At 44.0% G+C, this 24,858-nt stretch overlaps 2 protein-coding genes across 5 annotated transcripts in view; one reads left to right on the top strand and one right to left on the bottom strand.

The window, feature by feature from the left end:
* sec22a (SEC22 homolog A, vesicle trafficking protein) overlaps positions 1-5,403 on the top strand; it is an 18,801-nt gene extending 13,398 nt beyond the window's left edge. Inside the window, exons 7-8 of one of the 2 annotated variants that reach the window (XR_010037264.1) lie at positions 601-666; positions 2,844-2,867. Coding sequence is in view for 1 of the 2 variants with exons in the window: in XM_063214194.1 (XP_063070264.1) it covers positions 601-666; positions 2,844-3,044 (267 nt within the window). In the remaining variant the exon portion in view is untranslated. Of the gene's footprint in view, positions 1-600; positions 667-2,843 lie in introns of both variants that reach the window. The other variant, XM_063214194.1, reaches the window with a different exon arrangement.
* A 4,047-nt stretch (positions 5,404-9,450) lies between these two features.
* Positions 9,451-24,858, bottom strand: part of adcy5 (adenylate cyclase 5) — a 170,231-nt gene continuing 154,823 nt past the window's right edge. For 2 of the 3 annotated variants that reach the window (XM_063214191.1, XM_063214192.1), the window contains exons 18-21: positions 21,802-22,065; positions 19,131-19,335; positions 14,713-14,837; positions 9,451-12,054 (exon numbers count right to left, since the gene is read on the bottom strand). In XM_063214191.1, coding sequence (XP_063070261.1) covers positions 11,926-12,054; positions 14,713-14,837; positions 19,131-19,335; positions 21,802-22,065 — 723 coding nt within the window. In that variant the 3' untranslated portion in view covers positions 9,451-11,925. Of the gene's footprint in view, positions 12,055-14,712; positions 14,838-19,077; positions 19,336-21,801; positions 22,066-24,858 lie in introns of those variants that run through there. The other variant, XM_063214193.1, reaches the window with a different exon arrangement.

Below are 24,858 nucleotides of genomic sequence, written 5' to 3'. Positions count from 1 at the left end.
TCTCTCTCTCTCTCTCTCTCTCTCGCTCTGTCTCTCTCTCTGTCTTTAATTCCTGTTTTACATACGTGGACCTGTTCCGCATTGCAGCACCCACAGAGGTGTTAACAGTTAGTGGCACGTGAATTGTGCTCCCCAAAGCCCTATGCTACGCACTGTACTGTACTGTACTGTACTGCACCGTGCTGTACTGTAGCCTAATTTATAATCTCCATGCTTTAGAAGTGCTCCCCTCTCTTCTCTTCTCCACTCTGCTCCTCGCTCTATTTCTTCATGTGTGTGGCTCTCTGACGTACATCTCTCTCTCTCTCTCTCTCTCTCTCTCTCTCTCTCTCCCTGTCTCTCTCTCTCTGTTTGTCTTGACTCCGTTATCTCTTTTTCTTATTCTCTTTCTCTTTTTCTATCTGATCTCTCACTTCTTTTCCCTCCTTACTATACCTCTTTTTCATCCTCCATCCTTTCCCTTTCTCTTTCCCTTGTTGCTCTCTCTCCCTCCCTCTCCCTACATCATCTGTTTTCTCTCTCTTCCTCCCTCTCTCTATCTATCTCTCTCTCTCTCTCTCTCTCTCTCTCTCTCTGTATTCTCTCCATCCCTGTGTGCAGAACGACGATGAGGATTTTAATTACGTGATTGCCTTCTTCCTGGGGACGGCGGCCTGTCTCTATCAGGTGAGAGATGGCTGTGCTGTGCTGTGCGGAGGAGTGTGTGTGTGTGTGTGTGTGTGTGTGTGTGTGTGTGTGTGTGTGTGTGTGTGTGTGTGTGTGTGTGTGTGTGTGTGTGTGTGTGTGTGTGTGTGTGTGTGTGTGTGTGTGTGTGTCACTGGCTGAGTAACTTCCCGTCAGCTTGGCGAGGTGCCATTTCATTCATTCAACCATCCATCCATCCATCCATCCATCCATCCATCCATCCATCCATTCATCCAACCTTTCATCGACATCCCTCTCTGCCCCAACTCTATGCATGCACAATACATAAAAACAAGACTCATAAAAGTTTTATGAAAAACGTTTGGTTTAACTTCCATTGTTATTTTTTTACGTTCACCCTCATTTACTCTTTACCTGTGTTTCCTTTTCCTCTTTTGACCATGAGGACTGCAACACTTATTTATCATCCTTAGCTGCCAAAATAAGCACTAAAAATATACACTCTTTCCCATTGCTGCATTTATATACTGCACTTCATTGCCATTTAAATCCACAGCACGAGTGTTATTTTTTTTTAGTTGACTTAACAGTTATTGTGGGACTGTTTGCATAGCGATAAACCCATTCAAATGACCCCCCATTCACTGCCTCTGTTCAGCTCCACTCTGTATTCCACAGTGCCAGCTGTTCTCCTGCTCACCGCACCCTCTCCTCTCCGCATTCAAGGCAGAATTTACCTTCAGGAATACCTGGCACTCAGGGTTGTCAGATGTGACTGAGGATTTCCAGCTTTTTAAAAAAATGCTCGAAATGCTAGAAACCCGCCTGGAGGCACTAAATCCTGCCCAATTTAAAAGCTAAATTTCATTGATTTGGATGGCCATAAATCTTCAGAAAAAATTCACCCAAACCACTTCATTTTTGTACCTGCAGACGGTCATCCTAAGCAGCCCTGTACTAAATTTAAGTCAATTATTATTATCATTTTGGGGGCGCTGTGGCGCAGCGCGCTAAGCCCCCCACATTTGGGCTTGCATGCCCACGGGGACCCCAGTTCGAGTCCGGGCGGGGTCATTTCCCGATCCCACCCCGTCTCTCTGTCCCATTCGCGCCCTGTCACCATCTCAGACTGTCCTATCAAATAAAGGCAAAAAAGCCCCTAAAAATATATATATTTAAAAATGAATATTATCATTTTGATTATGGTCATTATCACCAGTAACAAAAGCACCAACATGAATAACAATCAGCATTAATTCATATGCTGTTCATTTTTAAATGGCAAGTATTTACAGCAGAATGGCATGGCCCTCAGACAACAGCCTTACCGCTAAAATTGTGCTGAGTCTCTAGCTATGCCCCACCGTTGGCCAGATTGGGTTGTTATGGCGACAGATTGGAACGGCCTGGTATGTTTGTGACACGTCAGCTGGTGAGTTGCCACGGTGCTGTCTCAGCTGCGGCGCACACAGATGTTCCCTGTGGGGACGCGAGAACTCGATGGCCTCTGCTCTTCATGCCAGTGTGTGTGTGTGTGTGTGTGTGTGTGTGTGTGTGTGTGTGTGTGTGTGTGTGTGTGTGTGTGTGTGTGTGTGTGTGTGTGTGTGTGTGTGTGTGTGTGTGTGTGTGTGTGTGTGTGTGTGTGTGTGTGTGTGTGTGTGTGTGTGTGTGCACGCAGGTTTTAGTGTGCACGCGTGTCTTGCGTGCACATGTGGTATGCGTGTTTGTGTGCATGTACACATGTGGTATCTGTGCATGCATGTGTGGTGTGTGAGTGAGTGACGCAAATCAAAGTGAAGTACACTCTGACCTGTCATGATGGTTCAATACTCTCAGGTCACTCACCTTCTCCCTCACCCCCTCTTTCCCTCGCCCTCTTCCCCCCATTCTCCTCTCCCTCTCCCTATCCTGTCCTCCTCTCCACCACCTCCGTCCCCTACTAACCCTCCCCTCCTCTCCTCTCCTCCTATACTCACCTTCTCTTTCTCCCTCTCTTCCCCTCCTCTTCACACCTCCGTCCCCTATGCACTCTCCTCTCCTCTTCTTTCTCCTCTACTGCCTCCCATTGCCTTCACTCTCCTCTCTTCTCCTCCTATCTCTCCCCTCCTCCCTCCTCCCCACCCTCACCTCCTCTCTCCTCTCCTCTCCTCTCCTCCCTCCCCTCTTCTCTTCTCCTCCCCTCTCTCCTCCCTCCACAGTGTTACCTGTTTGCCTACTCCTCGGTGTGGCGGAACATCAAGTCCTTCCTGGCGTTTGCCCTCATCTGCCTGTGCAACATGTACCTGTACGAGCTGCGCAACGTCTGGCAGATCCTCTTCCACGTCACAGTGGGGGCCTTCATCACGCTGCAGATACGACTCAGGCTACCGCAGGGCAAAGCACCCGACTACAACGTCTGACCACACGCCAACACGCGTGCACACACACACACACACACGCACACACACACACACACACACACACACACACACACACGCACACACACCTTCATCGCGTTGCAGATATGACTGAGGCTACCACAGGGCAAAGCACTCGACTTCAGCGTCTGACCACACACACACACACACACACACACACGCCTCCTCTCTCTCACACGCACACACACACACACACACACACACACACACACACACACACACACACACACACACACACACGCACACACACACACACACACACACACACACAGACACACACACACGCACACGCTCTGGGGTACCCTCGAGGCAGAACAGAGAGAAACTGTCCGAAAGACAAGAGGGAGACTTATAATTCTGCCAACCCCTGGGGCCAGTCTGGACTGGGCATGGAATCTACAAACCTGTAGAGCCTACTGGAGCTAAGGCTTAACGCTCATCTAGCTAGACTAATTAAGACCATAGGGGGACGAATCTGTATGGTTTCACACACACACACGCACACACACACACACACACACACACACACACTACAACGGGCTGCCTGCAGGGTAATTGTTTTTTTTATAAGCATGTGCAGCTTTCAGCTCTTGTCCAGAATGATGGACAGGCAGTAGATTAAGAAGAGCTCTGTGTTATGTGTCAACTAACAGTGGAGAGACAGCAGTCTAGTCCACCTGCTGCTACTGCTCGCTTACACATCCGGTAACACATCTGTTAGTAAGCGCCTGGTTGGTTAGTGACTGTTTATAGAAAGTTTAAGTCACGCCTCTTCCAGTCAGGTCCATACAACCCAGTGGTTCCTAGACTTTTCCTGCTGGGACCTCCTTTATGACATAGGAATATGTACCAAATGCCAAACATTTCCATTAATATTGGTAAAACTAAATACACTTACTAACCATACAGGTGAATATTGTTTAATTATTTTTTATTATATTGTTTTTGCTGTTGCATTACTTTGGGGAAATGCTGAACTTCAGCACTGATCTCCAAAGAATACTGAGGTGGATTTCTCGAAACTATGTTAGCTACTTTGTTGTTTGCGATGCAATTTCCCATTGGCAACTACCCAAGTTGCTAACTGGCTTGCTAATTATGGTTTTGAGAAACGCACCCCAGGATTGAGCATCTTCAGCGAAAGGTTCTGGTATCTATTTTGTGTGTTTTTTGTATTAGAGATCAGTGCTCAGGTTCACATGGAGTGTGACTTGAGCTGTCTATGATCAGACAGGTGCAGTTAGGCGTGATGTGTTGGGTCCCCCAAGAGGTTGTGACCACGGTACAGTACATGCATGGAATACGTACAGTACATATGCTGAAAAGGCAGAAGCAATCATCTGGCTGCTGTTTTATATTGTTAAATTTTAATTCACCTGTAAGTAGCTTTTGATAGTTTTTTTTTGGATGAAAACGATTTGTGATTTGTATGACTTTGCTGACTGAAGAAAACGTCGAATTTATGCAATTTACTGCTCTAGAACATGGCTGTCTCATCACCATGGCTTCGTTCCGTTCCGTTGCCGTGGCCGACGGGACTCAACATGGCTGTTAGATATTGTATGGGGGTGGGAAATGCAAACCTTGGACACCAGTCAGCGCGGGGGCCAACCATCTAGAAGCACATGAAGCATTAGCCGTGACATTTTCCACTTTAATACGCGGCGTGTGTCATCACAGCTGTCTCTGGCATGCACAAACTCATCCGCTGGGATCACCTTCACATATGTTAATGTTTATTAAGCACGCATACGCTTACATGTGCATATAAACACACATACACACACACACACACACACACACACATCTGCATATATACATGTGTCCATATACACACGTACACTTAGATCAGTTCCCACACACATACACACACAGTATTTGTGTATAGACACACACACGTACATGTGCATATATACACACATCCCTGTCGGTTCTGTCTCTCTTCTCCAGCTCTTTGATGTCATCCCCAGGTGCAGTCTGATGGATCGGGCTTTGCCTTGCTAGTTGCTGCAACTCCGCTCTTATTTAATAGGGCAGATCGCCCTACCCTGCTCTGCTCTGCTCTGATCAAGGCACCTTTCTTTTTTTAATGATGTTTGGGGCAGGCGTAAAAGGCTCAGAGACTGGCTGTCCGCTGACACACTGTTGATACACCTCGGACTCTCTTTGTATTATTTATGTCTGTCTTTTTTTTTTGGTTGGTTTTGTTTATCCATCCAGTTTGATGATTTGTTTTTGTCTTGGTGAACTGGAGGATTGAGGCTCATCTCATGTGAATATTGTATACTGCCTGTTCAAGAACGAGCTTGGGAACATAAAGGGCAGAAGCCTATGAACTTTCTACAGTTGCAGTTCCAGTGTCTTTCTATTCCACCAAAACAGATATGTTCAAAAAGAAAAGCTACATAAATTTTTTACCGAGTGTGCATGTCTGTGTTGTATGTTAATAGGAACGAAATCGTGCTCCATGCACATCTGTTTGCTGTCAAATGATTTGTTTCCTCCCTAGACATTTATGCTGGAGAGGAAAAACCTTTGATCAACTCTGGAAAGTTTCCACGACATTTCCAGACACAACTTTCATGCCATCAATGACATTCGGATTGCTGCCACAGCAATTACCGTACTATTCATGTTTTGTTCCTCCTTGAAAACAATCATAATACCTCAGTAGTGTTATATGCTGTCGTGACAAGGCCTACTCCTTCCCTCCCACTCGTTTGACTTCATTTGGGGTTGCTGTACAGGGCCGCTGACAGCTTTTGCTGGGCCCAGGACAAAGTCATCTGAAAGGGCCCCCTATGCAATACATACAATGTAATTGGGACCCAATTCTGGGCCCCCCATCTCCCCGGGCCTGGGACAACATACCCCTTTGTCCCCTCCTGTCAGCGGGCCTGTTACTGTATGATATGAGGTCATGACAGAGGGGAGTTCAAACGTCAGTTTTCCCCATCTAATGAGAGCTCGTTACAAAGCCTTTAGAGTTTGGCATACAACCTGGCCAAAGCAAAGCAAAATACCTTCGTGAATATTTGCATGGATAACACACGAGAAGCTAATAGAAAGTGCACGGGGGAGTAACAAAATTGGCTCAAATTGGTAATATGGAAATGATTTAAGGTTGCAATTTCAGACATGAAGAAATCCTGAGGAAGTGAGAGTCTGTGGGAAAGTTAAGAGTTATGGAAATGTTACTGAGGCACCGTTATAAATAATTCTCTTGTATCCGCTATGCAGAACAAGTCATAGAATATGGAAAGCCACATATGAAGTGGAGAGTACATCAGTAGTCTGTGTGGAGTTCTCTTACCTGGAAGTACAGTGCTGGCCTCGGGCAGTGTATGCACCCTCTATCCTCTAGCCCAGGGATATCAAACTCAGGCCCGGGGCCTGAAATTTGACCAACGGAGCCATTTTATTTGGCCCACAAGATCATTTCAAATGTGTATTACAATTGGCCCACTTAAACCATTAATATATATCAAACATTACTTCAAGGCGAAATTTTGTGCGTCACAAGAATTATTAGTGGCAGCACATACATACTAGCACATAGAAGTATACGATAGAATAAGTGTATATGATGGGAAAAGTATTAAGCATGTGTATTGTATGCAGAATTCAATGCATTTTTTAATAAATGTTGAATACAGCCCCCGACTTAATTCCCCCCCAAACTATTGAGAAGGGGACACCTGGATAGGTATTTCAATAGTACTATCCTTGCACTTTTCGCCCATTGAATTTAGGGAGGTGCTACAACAAAGTTGTCAATGCTATTTATTTAAATACAAGTATATGTAAGCAATCATTACCTGGGGGCCCTAGGTAATTGCCTAGATTGCTTGCCTGGTTGTGCCAGGCCTGCCCATCTGCAGAGGTGCTGCTTGTTTGTTGCTGTTCATTTCTGTGGGTGTGTGTCTACGGTACAACACAAACAGTTTAGGACAGTGTTCTCCTGCCCTCCTCTGGATGCTGTGGTATTACACATGTAGACTACGCATCAGCAATGAGCTGTGGCTGCCACTCATCCTAGTTCCTCTCTGGCCTCATCAACATCATCAATGATTGAAGCTTCTATTCACTCGTTGATCTTGCAAGTGCATTCACACAAGTCATTCTCTCATTTGCAATCAGAGGGAGTATGCCAAGAACCTGGCCAAGTAGTAATCCTGGTTAGGAGCCTGGAGTCCTTAACTTTCTAAACTAAATGCCACCTGTGGGCTATCTACTAGCAGGTCTACCACTTCATGCAGGTTAACTAAGCCAGGTTTATCAGTTAACTATGTTCTTGGAATACTCCCTGAATGTTGAATGGGGGACAGTGCACCAAAAAAAACGCTCTGAGCTTCTTGACAGTGAGGCTAAACCATTGTATTCTTCACAGAGACATCAAGGTAAGAAGGAAAAGGCTGGAAGAAGGACGGGAGGAACTAGGTGGGGAAGCTGGGGGCCCCGGTTGGCCAAAGTGGTGGGAGAATATTGAAAAGATGCAGTATAAAAAATAGTCAACGAATTTGTTATCTTTAATTCTTATCTTTGAATTATGACGCTGCTGCATGTCATTTTGATGCAAAATTTGATTTTGTGGGGGCCTGTAGCCTAGGAGCCCCAGCCCATCTGAATCCAACGTTGACTACACTGCTCTACCTTGCAACCAAAGATTCTTTTAATTCTAACAGACCATCTCTGGTGGAACGTCACCAGAGAGGAGAGAAGGATTAAAATGGCGCCGCGGTGACATCATAAAGGAGTTGCTGCTTCCTCTTTCCTCTCTGATATCACATATCGGCCTACCCAGGCTCCGCCCCCGCAGTGACGCAACACCAGATTTGAAAGTCATGATGATAATCAGGCAAACATTGGCCACCCCCTAGGCAGTACATTAATTCACTGAAGCCATGCGATGAATGGTGAATAATTCCTCAAAGAGACAGCCAGAGTTCTGTTGAACATTGTAGTGGTTTATTTCAATGTATAAAAAACAGCATAGTGTTGAACATGATAGATAAGCAAAAAGACAAACCAAGGTCTTTCACCGCAGGAGTTTGCACTTACTCGATTTCTATCCCCTCTCCCTCTCCATCTGTTATGTGGCCTTAGAGGCTTTCTGCATTATCCTTTTTTTTCTTTGAGGGTAGGAGAAGAAAAACAAATCTTTTCAGTGAGGAAGGGAAAAAAATATGTCAACCAAAGTACCTCTACTGTAAATGGCCACTGAATTGAAAGCACAGAAAAGGGGGACTGGACAGAATTTGAATAATAACAGCATGTAAATCGGGATCCTTGGTCAGCTGTATCAAAAATAACCAGCGAGTGTATTGAAATGTCAGAAAATGTTCCTGATTATATTTATTTTACGCAACTCCAGTGATTTTGTGGATGGCTTTTTTTGCACACGTTTTTTAACTGCTTCGCCCTCTTAAAGGTATGAGAGTGGCCACAGACATGGTCCAAAACAATAATAATAAAAAAACCAAGGCAAATATCTATTTCAAGACTGCACCCCTACAACAACGGCTCATACTAAGCTTTGCTGGTTAAGCTGGGGGGAGGGAGAGAGAGAGAGAGAGAGAGAGAGAGAGAGAGAGAGAGAGAGAGAGAGAGAGAGAGAGAGAGAGAGAGAGAGAGAGAGAGAGAGGCGTAGCAGACAGGTGGAAGGAGAGGTGTTGTGGAAAGCTGGACGTGCTTTTCTATGTTCTTCCCACCATGTGACAACACTGGCTCTGAAGCAGAAGTGTATGAAGTAGAAGAAACTTAAGGACGCTCGTTAGCTACTTGGTAGGTGCAGTGCAGTAACTGGTGTAAGAACTATGTAACATCAGGGTTGTACTTACATCATGAATTCACTTCTACTTCTACTTGATAAACCTCTGCTCTGAAGTGTCTATGGGGATGGACAAACCAAAACAAATACAGCAAGGAGAACGCAACAGCTGGCCAACGGTGGACGTGGGTCTTCCACAAGTCCCATTGGCATTGGTATACAGTGGCAAGTGCAACCGACTCACTCACGCCTACAATTACAAAGGCCTCATTGGAGAAAAAGCATTATGGACATTCATTGGGTCGTAATCATCTGATTAAGTGTTGGGGGGAGCGGGAAGGGGGAGGGGGTGTCGGGAAAAATGGCTGAGGGGTTGTCAGAACTGCAGTGTAAAAGAAAATGGCTCTGGGGCAATAGAAATGCTGGGGCTACACTGGAGACTTCTCTACCGTAAAGATTAGCTTCCACTATAAGTAATGGAACTGGAAACACCAGACATGGCAACGCAGAGAACATTCTAAAAATAATGGCCCGTTCTTTTTAATGTAATTTTTAACGGAACTTGACTTAACGTAACACAGTGCATCCAGTGTAGGGCTGGATTATCCATAAGGGCCAGGGGCACCAACCATTTTTGACCCGTAAAGGGGGCACCAGAAGACACAAACTTAACAAATATTGTTTATAAAGGGGGCACCGATGAGGTATTGTGCCTGGGGGCGCCACATTGTCTTAATACGGTCCTGATCCAGTGTAGCCCTAATCTAAGACATTTTCCCATATCTCGTCTGCCATTATACAGCAGGAGCCACTAAAGTTTTCCATTTTCATTTGCATACCGTGAGACTTCCAAGGTATTTTGAGCTCACACCCTGCAAGGAGCAATCATGGTACAGTCAACAAGGCATGGTACAATAAAAAAAAATCTGGCTCCTACTGTAGAAAGAATATGATCTTTCCCACTTTCTGCTTGCCCAATAACCTTACATGGACTGTAAAACAATTTTATAACACTGTTGACTTAATCTTCACAGCTTACTTCATTCACCATTACTCAGTCACTTGCCTCATTCTGACTGATAGGAAAAGGCATGGGGTTTGGCTGAATTGTGGCTAACCACAAGAGCCATGGAGTGGAAGAGGACCTTATAACCTCTTCCTGTGTGGTCTGACCACCTGGAGATATACAGGAAGTGCCTGGGAGGATGTTCTGACAAGACCAGGTTTCTGATTGGTTACGAGTGATGCGTATGTGGTCTGTGAAGCTACTGTCCTTTCAAAGCACTAAACCTGTGTGATTATCTCGTGTTTGAGCGGGTGTACAAATGTGCGCACTGATAATTAATTACATTTTTGTCAGGTATAGATATATATACACATCTCAATACACAATGGTGTCCATAGATCCGTCTTTTCTCGATATCTAGAGCTCTCTATCAATGTAGAAAATATAGAATCTGAAATATTTGAAGGTTTGGTATTTTGAGTCAAATACAAAAATGTCATAAATACAAAAAGACTCTTTAACTTGGGACTTTCCTTGTCGCCTGTTTTTGAAAGTGTCTTCAGTTGAATCGGACATCAGTGGAACTGTGTGTGAACATATGTGGGATTGGGGGATTGTGTAAGAACACGTGTGCACACACCATCCATACTGCACATACTGTACAACCTTCCATCCATCTGTACATACACACACACACTCACTCACACTCACACTCACATACACAAAGAAACTCACACACACAGTCTTAATCTGTTCATTCAAGTACCCAGACAGGTAACACTGTCAGCACGTATTTCCAAGCTTAAGCCAAGTAAAGGGTTGTGAGTACCATGATGGTTCTGGCGTTTTTTTTGGCAGCCATTTTAGTTCATAGTTCACCCATGGTTTTGATTTTCCTTTCACTTTTGTTTTTTTTCACTGCCGTCACATCCGTACCATTTGATGGGTGTTCAAAGAAATATGTTGTGACCCTAACGAAGCACGCACTGGCTCAATGACGGGTGCACAGATAAATATACACATAAAAAAACAGCGGTGTGTTTTACACGCGTCGCCTGTCACTGTCCTCGCGTGTAGCGGTTGTGCCTTTAGCAGAGCCTCCAGAGTCTTGATGACGTCCCGGAGATGGATAGCACAGTAATTAACCACGACCTCCAGAACGCTGCTGTCAGAGAGACCACACTTCTCAAGTCTGAGGACCTCTTGCAGTCCTAAGAACAGCAGAGGAAAATGCAAAAAAAAAAACATAAAGAGGGATGGCGGGTTGCAGTGGCGCATCACGCTAGTGCCCACACCATAAACAGACCACAAGCTCATGGGGGCCTATGTTCAAACCCGGTTTGGGACATTTCCCATCCCTACCCCATCCCTCCCACCCACTGTCTACCTGTCGTAATCTTCACTTTCCTATCCATAAAGGCACAAAAGCCCCCGATGAAAAAAAACAAAAAAAAACATTTGGACTGCTGCTTTTGCTGTACCTGGTCTTACTGCTCAGTGCCTCTTTGGTCTCTTTTGGTCACAACCTCAGCTTCCGGGACAGGAGGGTGCCTGGATGGGGAGGTCCTCTTGGCATCTAGTGCCTCACATAGGGAGACACGCAACCAGTGTTAGGAAGAGGGTGCAGGAGGAGGAGGAGGAGGAGGAGGAGGTGGAGGAGGAGGAGGCGGCAGCAATTTGGATAGGTGGGTGTGGGGCGGGTGGGGAAGGTGCAAGGTTCCTTACGGTTCTTCCATCCGACCAACAGACCGTCCAAAAAAGTTCCCAGCAGTTGTGGTGAGGAGTTTGTGGGGTGGATGGTGTTCGATGAGAATTATTCAAGAGGGATTCAGGGGATGTCAAACCAGGTTGGGACCAGACCACATCTTACAAACATCCCCCCCCTGGGATTTTAGTCCACCACCCAGAGGATTCTTCCCCCGTCCCCTCTCTCCTCTCCTCTCATCTCGTCTCCTCTCGTTTCCTCTCCTCTCATCTTCTCATCTCCACCCTGCTCCACCCCATCTCACTTCAATGGTTTCTTTAGCTGTAGCGTCCGTTGCAGCTGCTTCAAGGGGAGGAAGTGTAGCGGGTGGGGTGGAGTGGCGTTAGCTGCTGCTGGGTCCTCCGTTGAGGAAGTAGGTGGTCATCTCCCCTTTTCCCTTGACCTTCACGACCCCTCGGTGCTCCAGGACGTAGTTGTGGGAACTGAGGACCTGGTACAGGTCGGAGGTGACCTGCAAGAAGACCAGGGATGAGATGGAGGAGCACACAGGAACACATATGGTTTTATGGGCAAAGAAGAAGAGAGATGGTGGAGGAGTATAGGAGAGCATGTAAGGTTATTGTTCGATTCTCGACAGTCACAGAAACACACAAGGCAGAGGAGAGGTTACCACTCACCGAACAACAACATATCAACAAAACATATACAGTGCCCTCCATAATTATTGGCACCCCTGGTTGAGATGTGTTAAAAGCCTTAAAATAAATTCAGTGTTTATGGCAGAAGAATACTGTCACACTGAAAATTTTAGGAAAATGTAGCCTTCAACTCAAATTAATTGTAGGAAAATAAAAAAAATCCCTGACTAAAAAATAATTATTTTTCATGAAATCACCTGTTCCACAATTATTGGCACCCTTAACAATTCCCAGGAAATAAATATAATTGAAGCATTTCTGTCATTTCTACAGTAGTTTACAAAGTTTACCAGAGTATGTAGGAACATTTAATTAGTAATTCATCACTTCCTGTTTCCCTGGGGTATAAATATGACGTGACACCGAGGCCATTTCTCTTATCCACTTTTAAACATGGGAAAGACAAAGGAACACAGCATACAAGTGAGGCAGATGTGCGTGGACCTTCACAGGTCAGGCAGAGGCTACAAGAAGATTGCCACTCAACTGCAGCTGCCCATATCTACTGTGAGAGGAATAATTAAGAAGTTCAAAACAACTGGAACAGTGGTAAACAAGCCTGGACGAGGACCCAAGTTTATTTTGCCACCACGCACAGTGAGGAGGATGGTAAGAGAAATCAAAATATCTCCAAAGCTCACTGTTACAGAATTACAACAAATGGTAGCATCCTGGGGTCACAAAGTCTCCAAATCAACCATCAGGCGCTGTCTACACGCCAATAAGCTGTTTGGGAGGCATGCACGGAGAAAACCTTTCCTCACCCACAATCATAAACGTAAACGTCTGGAGTTCGCCCAGCGGTATTGGGGCTTCAACTGGGACCGTGTGCTTTGGTCAGATGAGACCAAGATTGAGCTTTTTGGCAACAAACACTCTAAGTGGGTCTGGCGTGCCACGAAAGATGCGCATGCTGAAAAGCACCCCATACCCACTGTGAAGTATGGGGGTGGGTCAGTGATGCTGTGGGGCTGTTTCGCTTCCAAAGGCCCTGGGAAGCTTGTTAGGGTGCATGACATCATGAATGCTTTGAAATACCAGGACATTTTAAATCACAATCTGTTGCCCTCTGCCAAAAAGCTGAAGATGGGTCGTCACTGGGTCTTTCAGCAAGACAATGACCCTAAACATACGGCCAAATCTACACAGAAATGGTTAACCAGACACAAAATCAAGCTCCTCCCATGGCCATCTCAGTCCCCAGACCTCAACCCCATTGAGAACCTGTGGGGTGAGCTGAAGAGGAGAGTACAGAGGAGAGGACCCAGGTCTCTGGATGATTTAGAGAGATTCTGCAAAGAGGAATGGCTGAAGATCCCTCTTTCTGTCTTTTCCCATCTTGTGAAACATTATAGGAGAAGATTAGGTGCTGTTTTGTTGGCAAAAGGGGGTTGTACAAAATATGAACAACAGGGGTGCTAATAATTGTGACACACATTATTTGATGTCAAATAATTATTTCTTTATGTGGGATTTTTTCCCCACTGAATAAATGCACTTGTATTGAAGGTTGGATTTTTCTCTTTTTTTCCATTAAGGTCCCATATTATTTAGAGAAAAATAATAATAATTGGAAGCTAAAAAACACATCTCAACCAGGGGTGCCAATAATAATGGAGGGCACTGTAGTTAGATAAGTCCGAGATTGCTACTGATTCAGAGTGACTGCAGCTTGAGCCTACCTCACCTGTGTACCCCATTGTGTTCGCTGTTGCAGGTATTAGTAAAACACACACATAGAAGAGTCTGAAGTTAAATTGTCAGGTACTCTTTAGATAAACCCCAAATGTGGAAATGAAAAGGTCAGCGACAAGCTTCCTTTTAAAACTGATTAAGAAAGATCTCCTTATCTTCTCTCTTTAAATTCCAATTATGTTAGTGTATAGTCACGATGAACTTAATATCACCGTCATAAGCATGGTCATAATATGGACGTGTTGTAGTGATTACCTACGGCTTTGTACTGTAAGATTGTAACTCAAGTAAAACGAAGTATCCATGTGTAACAATACGTACGATGATGGACTTGCATTGTAGCAAAGTGTCGTATGTGGTATGTACTGTACAGTTTGAGGTATGCATAGTGAGCATGCACCAAGTACATGGCATTCACACTGATAAAGTCAGTGTAAAACAGCATTTTCAACCTTGGGGTAGGTATTCCAGGTCGGGTCATCTGGAATTCAAATGGAGTCACCTGAAATGTCTAATGGTGAAAAAAAGATTACTCCTAATAATTTTAACCAATAAATGCTGTATACAACGTACCGTAACAACTCATTTTTGTTCTAAAAGTAATACATGTATGGGGTCACCAGAAATGTGAGATGCCAAAATGGAGTCCCAGACCAAAAACGTTTGAGAACCACTGGTAGAAAATAAAGCTTTCTTGTCTAGCCTTCTAGCTTTTTGGTTACTATGTTGAGCATCTACACTGTATTCCTGTTCTTGTACTATGTTGAGCATCTTACCTGGATCCGCTCAGGCACTCCTGTGCTGTCCATTCTGCTGGCCACGTTCACCGTGTTTCCCCAGATGTCGTACTGGGGTTTCCGCGCCCCTATTACGCCAGCCACCACCGGGCCCATGTTCAGACCTGCCAGGAATACACATACTCTCATACTCACAGACTATATGGGGCATGCATTGGAATTAACTTGGACCAACAAATTCACCAGCTATTCACATTTGTGCCCAACATCTGGCCTTACTTTCAGACTGTACGATCACTGCCACTTGAGTATGTGAACATGCATTTGAATGAGAGTTGAATAGACAGGACCCCAACAGTTGTAGCTATGCAAGGCTTATAAAATAAATCAGTATAATCGAATGAATATTAGTTACCTTATTTCACAAGTCTAACCAGCAAACCACCAAAACTGTCCTAACTTTGTTCCTTCTTCTTTCTAGTTACGTTAGGGAGTTTCATCTTGAAATCCTTAAAGGAGTTGCTAATCGACATCAAATCCAAAACCACTCTTGCAAGAATGTGTGTATCACTGTACCGATCTTAATCTTCAAGTTGTTGAAGGAGCACTAATCTCCATCACACCACTCACAGAAGCCCTTACATTAGAAACTCTTGCAAGTGTATTGATGTACTGTACCATCTTGTAGTCGTTGAAGGACTGATTGTTGTGAAACATGTAAAAGTCAGAAGCCGTTTCCCAATGTCTAGTGTGCTGTGCGCCCTTCGAAGTGTGTCAGCCTTCGTAGTGAAGCCCAGTGATTGGATACTCTTTGGTGAACTCTGCGGAGTATCCGATCACTGGGCGTGGCTATGAAGGCTGACGCACTACCAAGGCTCATACACTTGACTTTGGGAAACTGTTACATAGAAACAACCATACAAGCTCCGCTTCCACACATGAATTGTTCAGCCTGATCTCCAAAATTTCCGTGCTCCTGGACACGGATGTTAAGGACACGAAATCCGTGTCCAGGAGCACGGATTTTTCCAAAATTCCGTGCTCCTGGACAAGGAATTGCTTTCCGTGATGGACACACGGAAGTGCTTTCTATATTTCCACAGCACTGTGATAACTCTATCATTAGAAATACATACCAAATGCTAATCCGAAACAAAATAATGCTATAGCAATTTAAGATGTGCCCTGACCAAAACATTCCCTAACCTTAACCTGTCATTAAAGACATATCTTTTGGAAATACCTTTTCCAGTTGGTTGATAGGCTGTCAAATTCATATAATGAATGAAAGAATACTAGCTGTGCCCAGACCAAAACAATCCCTAACCCTAACCTGTCAGTAAGACATGTTTTTTGAGAAAAAATATTTGAAATTAGAAAAATCCTGAGAAAACACAAGACTGTGGAAAGAGTATGTGCTGTGGGAGTATAGAGAGAGCACTTCCGTGTGTCCATCACGGAAAATAATTCCGTGTCCAGGAGCATGGAATTTTGGCAAAATCTGTCCTCCTGGACACGGATTTCGTGTCCTTAACATCCGTGTCCAGGAGCACGGAAATTTTGGAGATCATGTTGAATTGTTCCAAACTACAAACCCCAACTCCGGTGAAGTTGGGACGTTTGGTAAACTGTGTCAAAATGCTATCATTTTCAAAACATTCAATCCATTGATTAGATGGAGAAGAGTGAAAAGACAACATATTAAGTGTTAAAACCGAGAAAGAATATTGTTTTGGGGGACATATGTACTCATTTCTAATTTGATAACTGCAACACGACTCAAATAAGTTGGGACGGGGGTCAGTGAAATGTAATAAACATCCAAATAAGACAAAACAACAAAGAAGAACATTTCAAAATGAATCGTACTGATGGACAATATGAGTATAAGACCACCATAGAGAGACTGAGTCACTCAGAATTAAAGATGCAGAGGGAATAATTACCATAGTTATTACAAACATTTTTGAATTTCCTTTTGATTTACCATGATTGAGTGTATATAAGACATATTTTTGTCATTACAATCACTATATAGGTTCATGACATCATGAAATATATATTGGCTGTAGTCTCACTCTAGTAGTCCATTACAGCTACAGAAAATTGACCATAATAAAAACACTTCATGTGTGCAAATGAGGGGTTTAACATTCTCCTCTGCACCCGAGCTCACTTGAAATAGACCCAGAAAACATGGGAAACTGTCCTTTGCTTACAGAAGTCAGCAAAAGTTGCAGAAGTCAATTCTTTTTGAAAATAATGGAGTCTTGCACATCCTGTGCTACAGGGAAAATGGACCATCCAACTTGTGTTAGTGTTAACTTCAAAAGTTAGCCTCCATGATGGCATGGGGGTACAGTAGTGCATTGGTTAAGTTGCTCTCACTCATCTGTAGAGTTAAATACAGTGATGAATGATATACATGGTTTTAAACAGCATGAAAAGCCACTCATGCATTATATTTTGAAGGGAGATCTTCAATTACTGCCACATAGTAAGGACAAATTGCATTCTCTACTATGTTTTAACAGTTTAACTCCATCATAAGGACCAGCAGGTGATAAAATGGCGGGCTTTTGGTCAAGACCTGTCACACTGTAAGCACTACAGAAAGGAAAACATTGCAAAACATGACGAGGAATACACCCACCATTTAAGCTGGTGAAATCATGTCCAAGATAGGAATTAACACTGTTTTTCATATAAAATCATCTCATCGGTTAATGTAATTCACTGTTAAGTGTTGTCTTTTGCTTTGTTGTTAGTCTTCCTCGACATTTGCTGCCTTTTACTGTCCCCGCCCCTTGTTTTTACATATTCATAAATATCCCCCAAAAGAATAATTTTGGTCAGTTTTGATGGCTGATATGTTTTCTTTGTGCCATTCTCCATCTAATGTAAGAATCAGATGTTTTGAAAATGGCAGTATTTTGTTATTATTCACAATTTACCTTGTGTCCCAACTTCTATGGAGTTGGGGTTTGTACATCTGATATTCATTTTAAAGACGTTAAAGAAGTGCTAAACACCAGTAAATCACACACACAGAAACACTATAAACACTAGCAAGTGTATTGGCATACCGATCTAAATCTTGAAATTGTTGCGTGCTTATCGCCATCAAACCACCACGGAAACACTTGAGACACACAGAATGAATTTTATCTAGAGTGCTTAAGACCTGTGTGCACGCACCGTGTGTGTGTGTGTGTGTGTGTGTGTGCGTGCGTCTGTATGCACCCTGATATTCATCTTGAAGCTGTTAGAAGGAGGACTAAAGACCTGTTGATGTGTGCGTGCATTCATGCTCACCCATCTTCATCTTGAAGTAGTAGAAGGAGGGCTAAAGACCTGTGTTTGTGTGTGTGTGTGTGTGTGTGTGTGTGTGTGTGTGTGTGTGTGTGTGTGTGTGTGTGTGTGTGTGTGTGTGTGTGTGTGTGTGTGTGTGTTTGTGTGAGTGTACGTGCATGTGCGTGCGCGCGCGTTAGGAATGCAAATGATCAAATAATTCATTAATCGTTAGTTGATTGCCTTATCAATCGACTTGTGATTAATTGATGAGCAGCGTTTTTCCCCCGAAATGTCAATGTTTCCCAAAAAAAACAAAAAAATTAAATCTAAAAATAAAAATAAAAAATTAAGATAAAATACTACATTTCTATTAATTGTATTTAAATTCTTTAATCCAAAGGTGATTTAAATATTCCCACTATTCACATCCCTCTTCACACACACTCATCACATGCCCATTTCACCTGGGTCTCATGTCAGTTGAATAGGCGATTAATTGTGATTATTATATGGTGTGACGTCATCGGCCGAATGCTCCATTCATTTCAACGGGGCTCCCCAACGTTCGCACGTCTGTTATTTTTCGATAACGGACGGGTTGGTCTATAACAGACCGCTGTCAATGGCAACAAGACTTTTCACTGCTAAAGCGTCTTTTCAACAAGACTCTAATCAGCTGCTGTGATAGACAACACCTGTTGTCCTGGCTACCTAGCTGTTGCCTAGCGGTGTTCCACAACGGCACTGTTTTGTTTTGCGCAGCAACAATCTTTTGACATTAAAAACGATAATAGACTTAACATTAAATAGGCCTAAAGAAATGTCCCCGCCATGTGTGAATCATTTAAGTATATCCATATAATAAGCGGGTTAACTTTCGGCGAGTCGGTCGCTCTGTGGAATAGCAGCACTTCAGAGAGAACAAGACCCCTCCGCTCCGCGTCGGGGTCTAAAGATTCTCTCTGTCGTGCTGCTATTCCACGGTAGCGACCTTCTCGCCGAACGTTAACCCTTACTTAATGTTTTTTTAATCGATTAATGCATGAAGCGATTAAAGTCGATTCATCGTTTGCATCCCTAGTGCGCATGCTCACCTATCTTCATCTTGAAGTTGTTGAAGGAGGGCTAAAGACCTGTGCGCGTACGTGTTTATGCATGCTCACCTATCTTCATCTTGAAGTTGTTGAAGGAGTGCTCGTTGATGTGCTTCATCTGCTCCATGAGGCGCATGGCGTAGTCGGCCAGGGCGATGATGTGAGAGCGGCCGGCCTTGTCGTACGTGGAGTCATTCAGGCCCGACGCCGCCATGTAGGTGCTGCCAATCGTCTTGATCTTCTCCAGCTGACGAAAGCGGTCTTCGCTGATGATCTGGGGAGATGGAGAGGAGAGGAACAGAAGAGGACAGTAAATGAGAAGAGAGGAGAAGAGAGGAAAGGACATTGATAAGAAAAGAACAGAAGAGGAGAGGAGAGGAGAGGAGAGGAGAGGAGAGGAGGAGAAAAAATGAGGAGAGCAGAGTAAATGAGGAGAGAAGAGAGGACAGGAGAGGAGTAGGGAGAGGAATGGAGATGAGCCGAGAGGAGAGGAGATTGAAAAGAGGAGGAGAGTAAAGGAGGAAAGCAGAGCAAATGAGGAGAGGAGAGAGGAGACGTGGTGATGAGGAGAAAGGAGCGTTAACAAGAAGGTAGTGGAGCGTGAGGCTTTGATGATTTTTAAAACAGCAGATTTCAGAGCTAAAGAACAATGGATAATACAACCATCTACACACAACTTTGAAGAAGCTGTTCGCGGTCACTGCAGCCTGTTTTTGTCTCTCTTTTCCGCTCAAAAAGATCCTTGCCAATCATCCGAGGAGATAAAGGGGAGAAGAGGAGAGTAAACTATGCTCGGAGAGAGAAGGTGCTAGGGAAGGCCAGAGGACAAGACTTTGATTCCGATATCAGGTGTTTAAAAAATCATCAAAGACCAATGGGTACTACAACCATCTGAACACAGCTCTCTTTGCAGGCTGTTCCCTTCCCCATCAGTCGCTTGGGCTCTCACTCTTACAGTATATACTACGCACACGCACACGCACGCGCACACGCACACGCACACGCACACGCACACACCTTCTGCCCTGTAAACAAGCCAAATTGCCTGCTAAATGGACTACTTTGTGACTCACTCTGGCTCCAAACACAGATGGGCATTTTTTTCTTCCCTTTGGATCTAAAAATCCTGACATTTCCCCCAGAACAGACCTGTCCTTCCAATAGATGACACCCTTCACCCAGCCTGCCATCCCCCCCACAGCTCAACTCTAACCCCTAACCTCCTAGATGCACTTCCTTTTTCCACAGCACAGTGAAGCAAACAAGAACGGATGATCTCTGACACACAGGGAAGACAGAGAAACGGAAAGACTAGGCACACGAAAAAAAAAGCAATACAAGGGGACTATAGAAAGAAGAGCAGCGGAAAAGAACATCAGTGTTGGAAGAAAAGAGGTCAGTCCAGAGTGGGAAAATAACAGTGCTCGGTGCTCTCCACGGTAACTGAAAGCCTGCACGTCTCCTGGGGGTCTAGGTGTGTGTGCGTGTTGGCAGCTTAGTTTGCAGCTCAGCACTACTGCACGTGCGGTATATCCCCCACTGATCAAAGAAAGAAATGATGATGCCCTGGTTTTCCTGGACTTCTTAACATGTAAGCTCATTAAGTGCAGGATATTTTAGGAAGATCAACTACCAACAAATTGCTATTCGTGCACAAACACAGCATGAATCGTAACCCCCATTACTCACTAGTAACGGACTGAAACATACAGTTTCCGTACGAGAAAGAAAGAACCACTGAAATCACTGAGAGGCCTTTTCATTCACTGATGGGTATGTAAGGGGTTAGAAAAACATGGTATGCCAGTCCATCTTCATGGATACAGACAGTGCTGGCTCTGAGCATCTAGACTATTGTTTTCTGTTCATGTCCGTAACCTCAAAGTCACAAGCAAGACAAGAATCATAACTTCTATTCTTCACTCATGAAACATTGAACCATACATTGCATCCTTTAGAAAAGAAACTCGGGTAGGACAGGTAAACACATATCCAGACAAATACTGTATACCAGCATTTTGTTGAAGGATATCATACACAGAGTTGTCTTGTGTTCTGAACAATACAGTAGCTCTTGACAAAGTCTGTATCTAGTCAAAGTCACAAACAAAACACAGTATACGTTTCACTCATAAACCACTGAACCATACATCACAAAAACCTGTCAGTTGTGACAGGTAAGCCTGATGCCTGGAAGTTATACACTGGCACATTGCTCATAGATAATACACAGAGGTTGGTAGAGTTTTGTTCCATATCGGGGGCACAGTGGTGCAACTCGCTAAGCCCCCCACATATGGGCTTCACATGACGGTCCAGGTTTGAGTCTGGCCTGGGTTATATTCCAGTCCTGCCCTATCTCTCTCTCTCTCCCATTCATTTTCTGACATCTCATCATTGTCACTGTCAAATAACGATCAAAAAGTAATGAAATGTTGTTTTGAAAAGGTTTAAGGAAAAAGTATGGGATATTTCTAAAGCCAGATTTTTATATGATTTGATTTTTTGTAACTTGTAAGCCCAAAACCAACACGTTTTCAAAAATATTCAGCTACGTGGAAAGGGCACCTGAAAGTCGACTAAAATACCCTGACTTTTCATTTGATTAAAAGAAAGTTTTTAGAGTTTTTAGTCGACCATAATATGACTAACAAAGACTATTTGTGAATGACAAAGTGACTAAGACTAAATGGAAAAATGGGCGACAAAATCAACAGAGTTTTCGAGGAAATGTCCATACCTCATCAAAGTCTGCGATGATCTCGTTGAGCAAGCGTAGGCACTCCACTCCCTCGTTGTTGGCCTCCAGCTCCACGTAGAACTCGGAGAAGTTGCTGATGGAGGCGAACATGACGGCCACGCACTCGCACGACTGGTAGTACAGCTCGTCGTTACGCCGCTCCCGCTGCAGGAAGTGGGCCGCCACGTCTTTAGGCAGGATGTTGTGGAGGAGGCGCCGGTTGTACGCCTGCAGCTCCTCCATCTCCTCCTTCTCCTCCGTGGCCTGGTGAGGAGAGAGGGTGAGAGGGGTTGTAGAGAGAAACATAACAGAGCCGTTATCAATAGATAAAAGCCTACAGTATATACAGTTCTTGGGCAGAATGTTGTGGAGAAGGCATCAGTTGCAGGTCTGTAGCTTAGCTCTTCCATCTAACTCAGGGATGTCAAACTCAGGCCCGGGGGCCAAATTTGGCCCGCGGAGCCATTTTATTCGACCCGCGAGATCATTTCAAATGTATATTACAGTTGGCCCACATACACCATTAATGTACAGCGTAACATGACTTGAACATGAACAAAGAAATATGATGGGAAAGAGTGTATGTGAAAGTTAAACATAATTGCATGAATGCACTATTTTAGTCCACTTTTAAAAACAATTGTTGAGTTCGGCCCTCGACTTCATTCCAGATTTTGATTTTGGCCCTCAGTCAGTTTGAGTTTGACACCCCTGATCTAACTCCTTCCCCTCTGTAGGCTGGAATAGAGATTCCATACAGCATATGAAGAGCTCTTTTCCAAAACGCTATATCCACCATTTTTGAATTTTTGCATTTTAATATTGGAATTGATTGTTAAGAGGTCCAATCATCTATGTGTGAATTCTTGCCATTCAAATGTTTTGAGAACATACTTTAAAACCTCTATAAAAATGCATTTTGCAATAAAATGGATATATCTCATTTTCATATTATATTCTGGGTTAGAGATTATGGTACGGGTCTCCCAAGTGGGTCTCCCAACATACAGCCAAAGCAACGAAGGAGTGGCTCAAGTAGAAGCACATTAAGTTCATGAAGTTGCCTAGACCAGGCGTACTCAATTATAAGTCATAGTTTTTCCTCCCAGTAAAAGCTTCCCCCCCCCCTTTTTTTTTAAATATGTATAGCCTATTTATATATAGCCTAAAACAAAGTCTGGACAGTATCAGCAACTGTCATCGCAACAGATTTTTTTTGCCTCAAACACCAGTTAACTGCGAGAATATTTGTTCACACAGTCTGTGGAGATGGCCATTAATCCATGTCGAGTTATTTAAGCGACTGGACTTCTTTGTCGCACTGTTGTGCTGTTCCGCTATCTACACCCTCAACTTTCCATTCCTCCACATATGATTTCAAGCACAAAACTCAAATTCAAGTTCAACTGGATACAATACAATAGAGAGAACGAATGCCAAAAACTTTGGATTCTGTGGATCTTCTGTTGACAATGCAAAGGCTCATTGTGCAATCAAGGCCATTACTACCGTACGTACAGCTCCCTTCATCTCTGACCCTCACATCTCATGAACTTCTGAAGACACCAGATGAAAAAAAAAACATCACAACGCCTTGATTCATAAATGTTGGATTGACAATTCCCTTGGGTACCGTACACTCTGAATGGAGAGCACAGCACATGAGTTGAATGAACATACAGTACCTATATGGGGACTGAGCATGCTTCATGTAAAAAAAAAAGATCAAGGGTATTTCTTTACGTGTTTAAAAAATATATGTGGTTCTTGCTACTCCTAGCTCAAAAAATACAGTTGACGCTTATTGAGGAGGACTGCCCTGATTGAGTATGAAGTTTACTTTTCCACCTCAAGCAGGTAATTGGAGTGCTTCTGGGTCTTCACCTTTTTTCCTTGGTGCTCATCAGTGAAGGGGCTCTCAAACTTGGTCCAGGAAGACAGATGCTGAGGCACTCAAGGTTGCAATTTTTTTACTTTTTTATTTGGCTACAATGCCTACGCGTTTACGCCCTGAAGAAGGCCATAAGGGCCGAAACGCGTAGGCATTGTAGCCAAATAAAAAAGTAAAAAAAATGCAACCTTGAGTGCCTCAGCATCTGTCTTTCTGGACTTACTTTTCCACCTGTTGAAGAAATATATATATATGGTTCTCGCTATTCGTAGGCCTAAAACACAGTATAGCAGGCCCATATGGAAGAGGACTGGTCCTAATTGGATTAAGGCACTGCATAGAACTCTAGCCCTCACTGAAGTCCACACTGATTAGATTGGCTAAGCAAGGCATCTATAGGAGTAGCAGGTCTTACCCATCTGGGGGCCCTTGGCAAAATGTAAACATAGGGCCCTCTTGAGTTGTTTTTGGTGTCACTCATCATGGTGGGGTCGGGGGACTGGCTACAGGGGGCAATTTTGCCGTGGCCCTGGGCAATTGCCTTGCCTGCTTATTGGTAACACTGGCTCTGATCCCTCCAGTATTCTCCTGGCTGCACTAGGCACTTTCCTCCCTTTGCCTTCTCCCCCATCTCCCTCAAATGGCAGTGCCCAGCTCCAGCTAATTCCATAAACAGTAATACGGCCTTTTTTTAAACTTTGGGGGTTATTCTTGATTTGATTTGGCCCCCGGGCTTACAATCCAATTAGGGGAACGCCAGCACTTTGCGTTTGATAAGTATAAAGACTTCATATGAGTGGCTTTGTGGCATGGGCCGCTTCAAACGGAAGACAAGAGGGTGGGGGAATTAAGGGAAAGAAGAAGAGGCACTGGACAGCCTTTTGTGTAGCTATAATCTTTGCATCAGAGGATGGTAGCACAAACGGCTTAATGGCTTAATGTAAGGCTTAATGCGGAACACGGCTATTTGAGAAATGTCGGAGAAAACGAGTTGATTGTGAGGTCATGTACTACATTTAAGAGACACTCACAAAATCACACATACACACACAAATAAAGACACACACTCACACATACTGTAGATATCGTGACAAAAGTTCACCACACACACACACACACACACACACACACACACACACACACACACACATACACACTCACCCTCA

The sequence above is a fragment of the Engraulis encrasicolus genome, chromosome 13, assembly GCF_034702125.1.
Source record: "Engraulis encrasicolus isolate BLACKSEA-1 chromosome 13, IST_EnEncr_1.0, whole genome shotgun sequence".
Lineage (NCBI taxonomy): Eukaryota > Metazoa > Chordata > Actinopteri > Clupeiformes > Engraulidae > Engraulis > Engraulis encrasicolus.
The sequence above is the reverse complement of the archived record's forward strand: the minus strand, read 5'-3'. Positions and strand labels throughout refer to the sequence as shown.